Source organism: Fusarium proliferatum (genome assembly GCF_900067095.1).
Source record: "Fusarium proliferatum ET1 genome assembly, contig: FPRO_scaffold002, whole genome shotgun sequence".
NCBI classification, from domain to species: Eukaryota; Fungi; Ascomycota; class Sordariomycetes; order Hypocreales; family Nectriaceae; genus Fusarium; species Fusarium proliferatum.
In genome coordinates this window covers 3,294,662-3,307,727 of record NW_022194791.1, presented here as the reverse complement: position 1 = coordinate 3,307,727, position 13,066 = coordinate 3,294,662, and the positions used below count along the sequence as shown (strand labels likewise).

The 13,066-nt window shown below is 49.2% G+C and overlaps 2 protein-coding genes across 2 annotated transcripts; both read left to right on the top strand.

Annotated features, from left to right (window-relative positions):
* Positions 1-4,610: 4,610 nt before the first annotated feature.
* Positions 4,611-6,101, top strand: FPRO_02715 (uncharacterized protein; the record flags this gene model as incomplete). The annotated part of the gene is made up of 6 exons (XM_031227154.1): positions 4,611-4,668; positions 4,723-4,930; positions 4,980-5,032; positions 5,098-5,397; positions 5,448-5,770; positions 5,829-6,101. The coding sequence occupies 6 exons, from the start codon at positions 4,611-4,613 to the stop codon at positions 6,099-6,101; spliced, it is 1,215 nt and encodes a 404-aa protein (XP_031077618.1).
* A 4,450-nt stretch (positions 6,102-10,551) lies between these two features.
* FPRO_02716 (uncharacterized protein) lies at positions 10,552-11,886 on the top strand (the record flags this gene model as incomplete). The annotated part of the gene is made up of 3 exons (XM_031227153.1): positions 10,552-10,646; positions 10,694-11,451; positions 11,573-11,886. The coding sequence occupies 3 exons, from the start codon at positions 10,552-10,554 to the stop codon at positions 11,884-11,886; spliced, it is 1,167 nt and encodes a 388-aa protein (XP_031077617.1).
* Positions 11,887-13,066: the final 1,180 nt, after the last annotated feature.

The window sequence follows — 13,066 nt, the reverse complement described above, 5'->3', positions numbered from 1 at the left end:
TCAGTTGTTGATGGTCTTCGGCGGCATTGTACGGTGTTTCAGTACCCTCGAGGCTAGACCATTTGATAGGCAAAGATAAACCCATAAGCGGACACCTCACGAGTCGCGGCTCTAAGACATTCATAAGTTAACACTGGTAATTGCCCGTGACAAACAGATTAGTTTACCCCGGTTGCTCATCTTGTTAATTCAAAATTCGCCTCCCCCATACGCCATTGTCCCCATCCCCGGATAATCTCCTCATTGCTGACGCTCCTGATTTGCCGGTCCAAGGTCTAGATAGAGCCGCCCCCATACAAATCTCCGCAATCAAACCTCATCACGAGATAAGTCGAGATCCATTCCAAACTTCAAACTTGACGTAAAATGGCAATAATTCCCTGTTTTCCAAGTTAGTCTACTCTATAGCTCCAGGCTCCAGATAGCGGTTGTCCAGATCTAGACACTTTCTCTGGCTGCAGCTGCGGCTCGGCGGATCGATGGCAACATGTTCCCCAGATTCCACGTCTGATCAGAGTTTTGGCCTAGTCGCCAACACCGCTGATACTCAGGGGTGTCTAAACTCTCAGAGTTCCAATCACAGGCCGTGATAAGCAAAACTTGACTGATATGATCCCCTAACCCCAGCCAGATTGTCGCTTCTGGCAAACCGAACGCATCCTGAACCCCCAGGGGTTTCAATGCCCGCTTAGAAACTCTGAGCATGCCCTTTTGAAAACGTCGTGCCGCTTTTGCACATGTTTTGCTTCTTGCTTCCCGGCTTCCGCCAACTGCGACGGCATGTTGGTCTGTCAGTGACCCTGGTACGCCACCTCGTCGTTTGACCTCCCGAGCGACCACTCAATCCCGTTCCTGTGAGCAGATAAGGCAATCCGACCCCCAAAGCAGCACCCTAGTTCCTAGGTAGGCACTGGGAGGCTCTGTGCCCCATCTTTCTCCAGCTTCCCCTTGTGCGATGGCGCCCCGGGCTCGAATGCCTGATGCTGGGTGATAATCCCAGGTGAACTAGCCTAATTGCGGCAATTCCGGGGGATTGATCTAAGATCTTATCCTGGCCCTCGGTGATTCGGAACGGCGAACACCGCCTGCATGGAAGCGTATCCTCGACTTCGGCCCGGAGTTCAGATGCCTTCCAGATTCGCCATGGCCTGATGCATGTGCATACTGTAGTCTTGAGGCTGAAGGTCTTCTTTGGCTCGCTGAGTACTGTTGCATGCCAACAGCTTCTGCAGCCAAACACCCATGGAGATACTCGTAGCAGAGGTCATTGTAGCTCCTGAGGCACTAAAGTGTTTCCAAAAGGGCCAACGGATTCGTGAGCCAAATGTCGTGATAATGAGGCGGAATTGCCCAGCTTGTCGCAGACCCTTACCTGGCCGGGCGGGCCCACAAACCCTACCCCTACGCCCTAGACTCGGTGGCATAACAAGATCTCCGATTTAATCAATGCTTGCGGCTATTTCCCCAACTCATATCGTAGCTTCAATCTTACTCATTGGATGCGCATGTTGATTTGGCCGATAACAGCTACCTTGCGTTTACATGCGAGATGCAGCAACCCATGTCTTGCCGCTGAGGCCAATGCGCCCGCCCTGAATCCAAGTAACCGGTTAAGTTAAGATTCACAGCCGCAGGGCCGAGAAGCTGATATGTTTGATGAGCGTCAACGACGTAGCAATACCATTAATCCCCTCTCGAGCAACGTTTTCGTTACGACCTTGAAGCTCTCGAGGGGCAGCGGACCAAGGCTCGGCCAGGCAAGAAAACGAGAAACTTGTGGCATAGGCGGTTACAAAAAGACTTAGTTAGGTTCAACATAGACTAATTGTAGATTCAGTGGGTCTTAGACTCGGTATTTCTGGCAGCTTGCCTCAACTCAGAAGTTTTCTTCCTCCCAGAGGCAAGGCTACTGCCTGATACTCATAGTGGATTACATGTTCAATGCTGCCAGTCTGGGCTTTGCTTTGACTCGAGACCCTGAGTTGAATAGCCGAGCCAGCGAAAGGCCCGAAACACGAAGGGGGCAGTCATCTCGGTTCGGATCTGAACAGGCCTGGCTGAGTCGACAGCACCCAGTCAAGGTCTTGCCCCACGTGGTGCGGCAATTGGTGTGTTGTCGCTGCGTTAGTCAGTCAGTAAAGATGAAAGCCATCCAGGTACAGACTTCAATCGTTGGTTCTTTGTTAGCAAGGTGTTGGTGGCTTGGCTTGTGAGAGGCGGCTCCTCTCCAAAGATTCAGGGGCCTAGATCTCTGGCCAACAACAGGCAAGCTCTCTGCGGGGCTCCAGCTTTTGCATGCACAAAGACACCGGCGCCCCTTGCAGAAAGCCTGCGGCTCAGTGAGAGCTGGACTAGACCCAATCAAGGAGGTTAAAGGTTCCTTATCGCCGTACCTATCACCAATGGCATCCAGGCGGGTAATTGAGCAAGATGCTAGAATTCTTGCACAACTCAGAGCTAAGGGTCTAATTAAATTGTGCTTAAGAAATCTTCATCCCATGCTAGACCCTCATTTGAACGTTGCATCGTGGGGGTATGACACAGCCTGACAGTACAGCTTGAGCCTGTCGTTTGCTCTCAATTCCCGTTATTCCCGCTCATGAACCCGACATTGGCCGAGCCGTACACGCACTGTCCCATTTGGTCAGTGAGACAGCTCTGCGCACAGTAAAGTACTCGGCCTTTTATTCAACACCATCCTGACATCGTCGGAGGGGGCTTTCGGTGAGATGATTGATAGCGCCGAAATCACCTGCTCCCCGCAAGATTGCATGAATTTGCTATGGCTTCATCCGTTGCCAGAAAGCTTGGCCCGCCTCGGGGGGGAAAAATACACGGCCCTTGATGGGTTTGGCTTACACCAAAATTCGCTGGCGATCCACCGATTTGGGGTCCGTGTTTTATTTCCCCCCCTAGGCCCGTTCGAATTGTATGGCCCTCGCACTGCCGACGTAGTATGGCCCCTCAGCAAATCTCGAGCGACCAGGCAGGCACTCTGGCCTTTCACATGCCTCTCTCCATACTGTAGTCCCGAAGGGTCGTCAGGAAACCCTCATGGATTGATAGTGTTCCACGACTTCCAGGGCATGGTACCTTGCAAGCTCTATTGGGACCCGCCGTATCTAGCCGTGTGAGACATTTTGGCCATGACACGAGTCTTGATGTCTCCAGTGCACGACCACCCTTATAAGCCTCGTTGTGACAAGATTGACTAATGGTAAACCCACAGATAAACTCTTACAAAAGCTCGGAAATGGCGGCGCTAAGTCGGAGGCCGTGTTGCAGCTTAATCAATGTGGGGCGGTAAGGGTTATAAACAAGTGAACTTGAAGTTCAGATATCAGTGATGATCCAAAGGTCAAGGCTTGTCACTGTTTGCGCGTCAGGTTAACTTTGCCCCGTCGCTTGAATACTCGTACTCGTAGAAGATGCAAATACTGGGGACAGGCATGGTGTCAATGCAATGCGAGCACCGCCACCAATGAGCAAGACCTTCCAAGCATGGTATCGGAAGATTCACGAATACCACGCGCATCATGCTACTCCATTCCGTTTGCTTGCATTTCCTTCAACGGCGATACGGTGATACGGCTCGGTCTCCTAAACTCGGTGCCTCAATCGAGCTCTCCTATCGCGGCCCAAGACTGTAAACCCTGTATGTAACTCGAAAGTTTCGCTCCTCGTCTGGGGTCGAGAGGATGGGGTAGCGTCAATTTCCCCACAGGATCCTCCCGCGGACAGCCATGATCTAGACGGGAGTGAGAGATGCGTGGCACGACCGTTTCTGGGTCGGCTGCTCGAGTCAAGGTGATCTACGATGCCATGGTAAATCATGCCGCGCTATCTTGTGTCTGGCTCCTGCATCGGAGACGTTATGGTAATCCGCGACCGTACATGTAACCTCATTGGCCTTCTGTGCATACTGCGGACGTCGGGAAAGCATGCCGATGGCATGTAGTCAGTTCCCTTCTATTCATGTCCAGTCATATACCTTCCTAGATGTCAACCAAATCTCATCACACATACTCCTAGCGACAAACTGAAGAAGAAAGTTTGTAACAACTCACTTCTTACGATGAGAGTCGCCACTTTACCGCAACTAAAATGCCTGTAACCGACGGTTAAAAGCTTTAGGCGAGTTCCATATAATGTCTAAGCATTTTGTCGAATTCCCAGAACGCAACGGATAGGGGAGGCGATCACCAGAGCTTGTGTGGTAGAGGAAGAGTATGAACTTACCGTGTTGATTTGCGGTGATCTGATACTGTTCAGCTAAGTAACTCGCTTGCCACAACCACAGCATTTTATTCGGTAAATGTATGCTAGATACCTTACGTTATCGAGAGCTTCAAAAGCAGGAGCAATAATCACTTAACATGGAAGGCTATATGGTCAATGGAATAGAAGGCATCATCGATTTACAATTACCTTAGTCTAGGTAGGTAGGAACTTGTCGGTGGAGGAAGGTGGGAATAAAGTGGCTCATCATGTGACTCTTGGCCAATCACGCGCAGGACTTTGGACAGTGTGAAGGAAGATCCACTTGCAGATGCCTAAGGTCGATGGACTCACCAAACATTGTATCGCAATGAGTATGAGTCTCGCTGAAGATGGATTACCATTCAATTCACGGCTATGATAGAGCAAGCTTTGATGCACCCGGCACGCGTTCGTTTTGTCACCATGTCCTACGATGTAGAGTCTAAGCTTACCTCGCAACAGACCGACTTCCAACAGTATCAGCTTCACAGGCTCTTGACGAGCTTGATAACGACGCGTCAACTCATGTCTCTACTGGGATTGGGGAGTTAGATCGTTCTCTTATTTCCAATACAACCGTTGGCTCTCAAGATACTACCAAAGGTGGTGTTCAACGCGGCCAGGTCACGGAGATCTGGGGTCCCCCTGGTGCTGGCAAGACAGCGTTGGGGTGAGTTGGCTATTCCCCCGTATAGTCATAGAGCTGACTTATGGGATAGGCTGCAGCTTACAGCAAATGCATTGTGTGATGGCGATGCTGTCGTCTGGGTAGGTCTGTTGATTCCGATCCAACATTCTCATTCTGTCCAGAGAGCCAAGCTTACCCTTGCCTCGTAGACTGTTTTCAAGTTTTGCAGCATGACAGACTTCGGGCAGTGACCAATGCAACAAAATATCGTCGCAAAAGTCAAGAAAATTCAGCGCTTGATGCATCAGGATCTCAAGGAGGAGACTCTAGTCAATTCTATCATTACTCATGCTTTACTCTCCCCCATTTGGTTGCTCTCGTGTCACGGCCTACCGCCAAGCTAATTCCACACAAGTGCTCATTGATAGTCATCAGTTCGCTATCAGCATTGGTTAACTCCGCCTTGCCAAAGTCCCACGATGGCAAGGCCACATCTAAGAGCAACAAGGGTATGTAAACACATTCTCGTCGGTGCAGAATCTGGCTAATGTTTGAACAGGTCCAAGTCCATCTGCAAAGCGAACACAAGCATTGCTTTCGATCGTGAACGCCCTTCACAAGCTTGCTGCAACTAGAAATTGTGCAGTTGTGGTTTTGTCTCAGTGTGCAACGAAAATGCATTCAGAAAGGGGTGCAACGCTGACAGCCGCGGTCAATGCCAGTGTTTGGGAACAAGGGATTTCAACTCGACTTGTCATGTTTCGAGACTGGGCTTGGCAAGAGAACAATCTTACAAGCGTCTTCCTGGCAGGTCTGCAAAAACTGGACGGAAAGGCATGCCATGAGGTCGTGGAGAACGTCGTCGCATTTAAAGTGGAGTTGGTACGTTCTGTCAGGCACCGAATCCTCAAGCCAGCAAATACTTACATGATGGTTACAGGACGGGATCAGCCAGGTTCCCTATGAAGCATTACAAACTTTTGAGTTAGCCCGACATAAGCGAAAGCTTGGACAAACAGAACTCGAGGTTCCTGATAGTGAAGATGACGAGGATTACGGATGGGCAGATGAAGATGAAGCGGCCATGCCGGCGCCTCCGCCTCAGTGGCAAGGCAGCGAAGACCTCATTTTGGGCCAAGACATCGGTCAAAGCGAAGACGAAAACAGCGAACAAGAAGAGCCTGTCACTGATGATGAATCGATCATGAAATGAGGCTCTGGACGGAGTCTGGGGATTATTGGGGAACAGTCTCGGCGCCGGTGAAGCACCGAGCATTCCAGACTGTAAAGCAGTCTTGCCAGGCATGGGCAGAGCCTCACAGAGGGACGGAGAAGTCAAAATATCCCCACGGAGCGAAATGAAAGAAAACTCGAGCCCCTTTATCAAATAGCCATGGCGGCTCCGCCTTGAGCAAAAAAACAGCGCAAACTGGGATTGTTGGGAGCCACAATAAAGCCGCGCATCATGCTTGCTGGGCCATGATCGGGTTGCCAAGAAGCTTCGGACAAGTCCGGCCGTAGTCTGATGAGGTTAAGCATCGTGGTTCGTGGTGGGAGGTATTTCGTCATGCTTCATGGTCCCCGGACGAAGACATGCTTCTCGAAGGTTAAGAATTTTCTACAAACACACAACCCCAGGACCTACGTTCCCCAAACAAGCATAGCTTTGCTTGGCGTTTCTCCATCCAGGTCACCCAAGAATGAACAACGGTTGGGCGGCTGGCGGAGGTTTTGCTCTACTAACGTGGCGCTTGGAGGTGCGTGCTCCACCGGGCCGGTCGCTCTATGAAGGGGATCTCGAAGTACCTACGGGGAAAAGATACCTGTGTGAATGTCTCTGCCCCCAGGTTTTGTACACTCACACCACCCTTCCGACCTGGTTGTTGAAAGCTCCTGATACGTTCATCCCCGAGATTTTCTTTACGACCCTTATTTCTGTGTCATTGACGGTGGCAATTTTGCTGAAGAAAACGTGGATACTCAACCTCTTGGACTAAAAAGCCAAGGTATTTGGAGAAAAGAAGTCCGGGAGAAGATGCATAGAAGCATGGCTAAATTGACGAATGACGCAGCAGTAGCATGGATGGTGCTATCACCGTCTGTCCTGTGTACATGTACAGCGGCCATCTTGCGCAACTTTTATTAAGCATCAATGGCTCTTGACTTGAAATGGTTTACCATGCATATCTAGGCCAGCAATACCACACTATGGCGCATTCAATGCAAACCCGTGTTTTGCTTTCTTATTATTATGGATACAATGCGCAGTCTTGAAACCCTGTTCTCTGTGTTGTTGTGGATAAATCAACACCAAGCCTCCAATAACGACGGTCTGGGTGGTTATTTAGAATATACCAGATGAGTCCCATCCGGGCTAAGTGCGATATTTATGACCGAGGGGGTTCACCATTGCGTGTTCATCTACTCGGCAAATCAGTCATCAGCATTTATGGCGGCTATCTGGAGATGAAATGAAAAGGTAAATTTTTGAACCCATGCCAGGCACCAGGGGTCTTGGAGATTTCACGGGTTTGCGGACGTTTGACCACACACCGCCGTCGTGGCTTTTTTCTTGTTGAATCGCATCTGCATTCTCACCAATGACTTGGCTTTCTTCGCTGCACAGAATACGGGATGTGCACTAGCATGACTCCAGGCCCACGACAGATCTCACGATCTGGGATTCACGCAAGTTGGGCCGAGATTGGATTGGGTTGGAAGCTGTTATGTAGAAGCCCACTAGCCTGCCTCTGCCTCACAATGCTATGGGACTACGGCTTCCAGTCGTGCCGAGACATGCCCGCGATATGGACATTCGTTGGTCTTTGCTCAAATATTTTGTCGCACTCGAGATACTTCAGATACGACACAGGTCAATTGGGGACCCATCCCCCCATACATGTTGAACAACTTCCATTTTGGAAGGTTGTGGATAGTTATAGGGTCAGCGGTGTATAATTCAGCAGCCTCGTGTAGGCTTCGACAGGCAATTGCTCACGGCAGCGAGCGGCTTAAGGTGCATTGAACTTTTCACTTCTGTGCTCTATACCACGACTCAATTTCTTGTCATTGGTTTTATTTCCCACGTCAGTGCCTGGGTCAACTCGTTTCCATGTGCAGGCATACATCAGTCAGTTGTGTGTGAAAAGAGTATCCATTCAAGACCAGGGTACATCTACAAGGCACTCAGACGATTATCCATCAGCATGGGCCGATGGTAGCGGATAACTTCTCGGAGATATCCCCAACCACTGCCACAGCGACTTTTCTGCGCAGAGAACTTGCGATGTCAGGCATGTCGTCGTCGCTTGTTGAGAGTTTCAAGGCCCAGTGGATTGACGGGGCTAGGTGCCCCCTCAGTCAATTTGCTCATCCAATTGAGGATTGTCGGTGAAATGCCTTGAAACTGTCGCAAGGCGAACCCCGCGAGATGTGGAATGTTGAAGCATGCGCCCTGACCAGCTTCTGGCCTGATCTTCTGAGTGCCCCGGGATTTCGAGCTCTTGATACTTCCAATCACAGTTGTTGGTTCCTTGCTTTCTGTAGACCTCCAACTTGGATGCCTTATCGGCATATGCACGGCAGATGGCCGACGATCTTGCTACATCGACCCCACGGGAAATGCACCACATTCTTCCACTTGCTTTTCTCCTTCCTTCCTTTGTTTTGCTTTTTCCCCGGTGTCCATCTGTATGCAAATATGGATACCGATGCTACATTGAGGTCTGGGGAACTTGACCATGGCAGGGCATCATGAAGACTGCGGACAATATCGCGTGATGTGGAACACGGGTTTTGGCGTTGAACTGTGCGATCGTATCATTCGGAACACCTTCCTCGGCACTCCGCAATGGATGGAATCAACTACGGTCCCATTACTGGGCACCCGGACTCTGGTGGTTTGAATAACGCGTGATCGATATTCTAGATTAGTAGTCCGGCTCAACATTTGGTTTGCCGACTATGTATGCGCATCAATCAGTCAGCAGCTTGGCCCCCAGACTCTCCGTGAATAGATAGCAGGAATATAGTAATTCTGGGGATGAGAAACCATGGGTTCCCCACGGAAAACAGACTCACCATTCTATATACCTCTAGAAGCGAACTTAATACATTCACCTAGATACGTGTACTGCGTCTTTGTTTCCTCAGGCTGCCGAGATATGTAGTTCAGGGCTGAGTTGTGTTACAACTCACAGATTGTCGTAAGCTCTTTTGCGGATCCTAATGGGTCACATGTTTGGAGAGTGTTCCAGGTCTGTAGTTGACTGGCTAGATTATTGTTCTGTTGCCATATGGATCTCTGTACTGGCGATCATGTTGAGATTGAGTACTGCGTGATCACTGACCATGCCATTTCTCCATTCGGTTTGATACACCAACCCATCTGCATTGATGCTATCCATGAGCTTGGGGAGAAGCTTCGAGCTTAGCCCGCCGTGGGGGGACTGGCGTGAAGTACACAGATGTGCTTGGCAAGTCTGCTGATTGAACAATTCATCTGGGACTTGCTGCCTTGTTTGAGCATCTTCCAGAACCACGTCCAGTACTATACTCGATATGGTACATAATGGAAGAAACAAGTAACAACTCCCCGATATTTCTGATATCAGCAAGCATTGTCATTATAAGGTACTCTCGGCATGTGGTCGGTATCTATTTTGAGCTTGCCTTAAAGTTCACAGTATTCCGACACATGCATCAACATCGTACGACAGAGCCCCGTTACTTGTCTGGACCTTTATGCACGGGTGTAGGGGAGAGTATCAGTAGGCTTGGAGCTTTCAGTAATGAAATGTTGTACGTGAAGACGAGTAGTTTCGAATAAGTTAGACTACTAAGTTATGCGAAGAGAACGTTGAGAGTGTAGTCTAGCATTATTTGAATACTATAGTATGTGTTTCCAGGGAAGATAATAATCAACGAGAACAAAATTAGATTATAATTTATTTGGTATCTGCAACAGTCAACTTTAGTGTCAATAGCAGTGTATATCATAACATTTACTCAAAGTTGTTGGCCGTTATTTAGTAAGTCTTTGTCGAGGATTCGATGTCATAAGAATAGATCTAGGGTAGCCATCCGGGAACGGACAATCTGCAAACCGATCCCTCCTTGTAGTCGTCCCGTGATCTTATTGGCCAACAATCTCATCGCGACTTCTCTCTTAGCTTCAGATTCATTTGAATCAGGGCAGAAGCGAATATCAAGTTCGACTCATCATTTACCGTCCTTCTTCATCAATCGACATCAAAATCTAGAGACATCTTATATCTCAGGATATGCAGATTCGTTTCAATTGACACAAGGCTTCAAGAGACGGCGAAACGAGCGGTGGATGAGGACAAAGAAGACTCGGGTAAGATGCCCTCCCTATTTCACTACATCAAACTCTTTCTCAAAATTGCGGTATTGTCGGCGAGGCTGAGACTCGAGTTTCATTTTCAATCGAAGAAGGAGTCTATTGGGGGTTTTCTGCACACAATTGCTTCACCCTACTGACACTGCCATCGTGCCACTGCTCGGTTGTCCGTGAATAAGGTTCTAGGCTAACCACTGATTCAGATCTGTTCAGTCACTCAACACAACTCAACTCAAGACCTCGATAATATACCACACCAAATCTTCTGTGGGATATCGTCTTCGCACCTCACCTCTTCAACATGACTGAGACTCAAACTGAAGAGGCTCGTGCCTCAGTTCCTATGGAGACCAAGACTGAGGATGTCAAAATCGAGAAGAAGCCCTTCTCCTGGCTGTACGTTTATCAATACCGTTTTCTGAACATATATTGACATCAAGTAGCGAACCGCATCCCACGTTCGTCATCATCCTCGTCGGTCCTGATGAGACTCCTTTCGGTATACAGAAAGATTTCCTCTGCTCTCGATCCGAATTCTACGAAAAGCACTTTTCAGAAACCAAACCTGATGACAAGATTGAGCACATAGTCAAGCTTCCTGAGACCACAAAGGAAATATTTGGACTGGCTCAGCACTTTCTTTACATGGACAAGGTGATTGCGGACGAGGCCAATCTCCCATCGTACGAGGCTCTTGTTGGACTCTGGAAGCTTGGCCATAAACTCAATATCAAGGGACTCTGTGACAAAGCTCTTACCGCTATGATTGACTGCCGTCGAATCACGGAATCGATCCCAGCTACACCCCTTCTCATCCAGGTCTGGAAGGATACACCTGAAGGCTCATCGATTCGAAAGCTACTGCTGTCATGGACTGCTGAGTACATGCGCTTTTCGGACGCTCGGGCAGAATTTGCCAAGTCACTACCCCAGGAAGTTCTCAGCGAGCTTGTAGTTGCCATGAGCTCCTTCGACACGGTTCCCGCCCCTGAAGCATCAGCCACCAGTGCTGCCCCTTCTGCAACACCTCGAAAGAACGTTCATTATCTGGAGGACGAGCCCGAGAATGATGCGAAGAAGACCAGACGAACGAGCGGTGGACCAGTTAGTGCTCCAGCGTCAGCAGATCGATCGATCAAAGCTCGCGGCTCTTTGCCTAAGCCCGCGCCTCGACGTAGGACTAGCGCTGGCTATGCCGAAGGTCGAGACTTCACCACCTCACAAAAATTGGATTTTTGCTCGGACCTGTTGACAAGAATGCTGTCCGGACCTGGCAAGTTCCCCTCTGACGCCTCTGAATATAATCGCTAACTTGAAGATAGGATTCTGGACCAGACTCGTTGGTCCTTTCAGAGACGCTGTCGAACCCGTCGAGGATGGCGTGCCTGACTACTTCGAGAAGGTCAAGCGACCAATGGACCTTACCACGATCAAGGCCAAGATGGATCGCAAGGAGTATACCAGCGACGAAGAGTTCGTTGCAGACGTCCGTCAGATTTTCGATAACTGCTTCACGTACTGGAAGAAGGGAGACCCAATGTGGCTTGCGGGGGAGAAGCTCCAGAAGACATTTGAAGACAAGTTCTCTCACATGAACAAATGGATTGCTAAAATGGGTGGTGATGAAGCCGACTAGATGGGAGCTTCATCCCAAAGATCGACTAGGGTTCAAGGAGATTCTCCATCCTCGACGGATGGGATCCAAGGTGATGTTTAAAACGCCTGTATTATATAAATATATGAGGTGCGTCCTAGCCATCCTGTACCAGACAGCGGTTAGGAGACTATAGGATGGGGATACGTGCTCGTGCGAGAACGTAAGGTAATGTGTTTCTTTCGGGCGTCTCTGGCAGGTCTGGCAAAAGGAGAGTCGGATCTTTATGTCCGCTCAAAGTGCAATAGTTTGAGTAATTGATTTATTAAACCTGATCAAAAAGGTCGATCACTGCATTAGCTGACGATCCTAAGAACCGGCCAAATTAGGTAGAACTAGATCGAGTCACCAAGTGCTCCGGAGAAGGCCATTTCGCGTCAACGGATATCGAGACGATGACCAGCCCACACGACATTAACTAGAGCTAAGAAGCACTGACAAGCGCGGGCCTTTTGTCCGTGAACGCTATCGAGGAGGCTGCTTTCTTTGAAGCAGAGAGTGATGGGAAGATAGATGATGTGGTGTTATGAGTCACTAGTCTTTATGGGTAGTTGCATGTCGATTATGCCAGCCCATTCATTGGGAGCTAAACTAGGTGTTCCGTGGGCTTGTTTTGCCCAGGTGCGTTGTCGATGTAACCGTCTAAGCGTCTGCGGGAAGCCGACGATGAGTTGTCAGCAGATTTGTACCAAGATAGCACAGCAGCCATGATATTTTCATCGTGACATCAGTATGAAAGTTTATTTCAGCCGCCAAAGATTGATGCCACAACGATATCGTACTCAGGTACTCAGTGCAGCAGAGTCATAGAGTCTAAGGAGTAACTAGCAAAGGGATCGAGCCGCGCAAAGGTCATTAGACGCTCAGGTACTCCGTACTGGCTTAATTAGTCTGGGGAACAGACTCGCATTGAAATTAAGATTGCCACTGACGTTACTGGGTCCAGACTTTGGACCCCTGCCAATTGGTTGCTCTGTGGGCTAAGTGGTTGAGTTGATGGCGCATGACCTTGTCGTTCAAATAACCTGAAACCAAGGCCAAGCCCGCTGAGCGAAAAAGAGAGACGAGGGTTGGTCGTCAGTCTGTGAGAGAGAGCCAATAGAATTGTGTGGATGAGAATGTGAAGTCAAAGCACTAGTGATTATATGGATGTGAATGGACC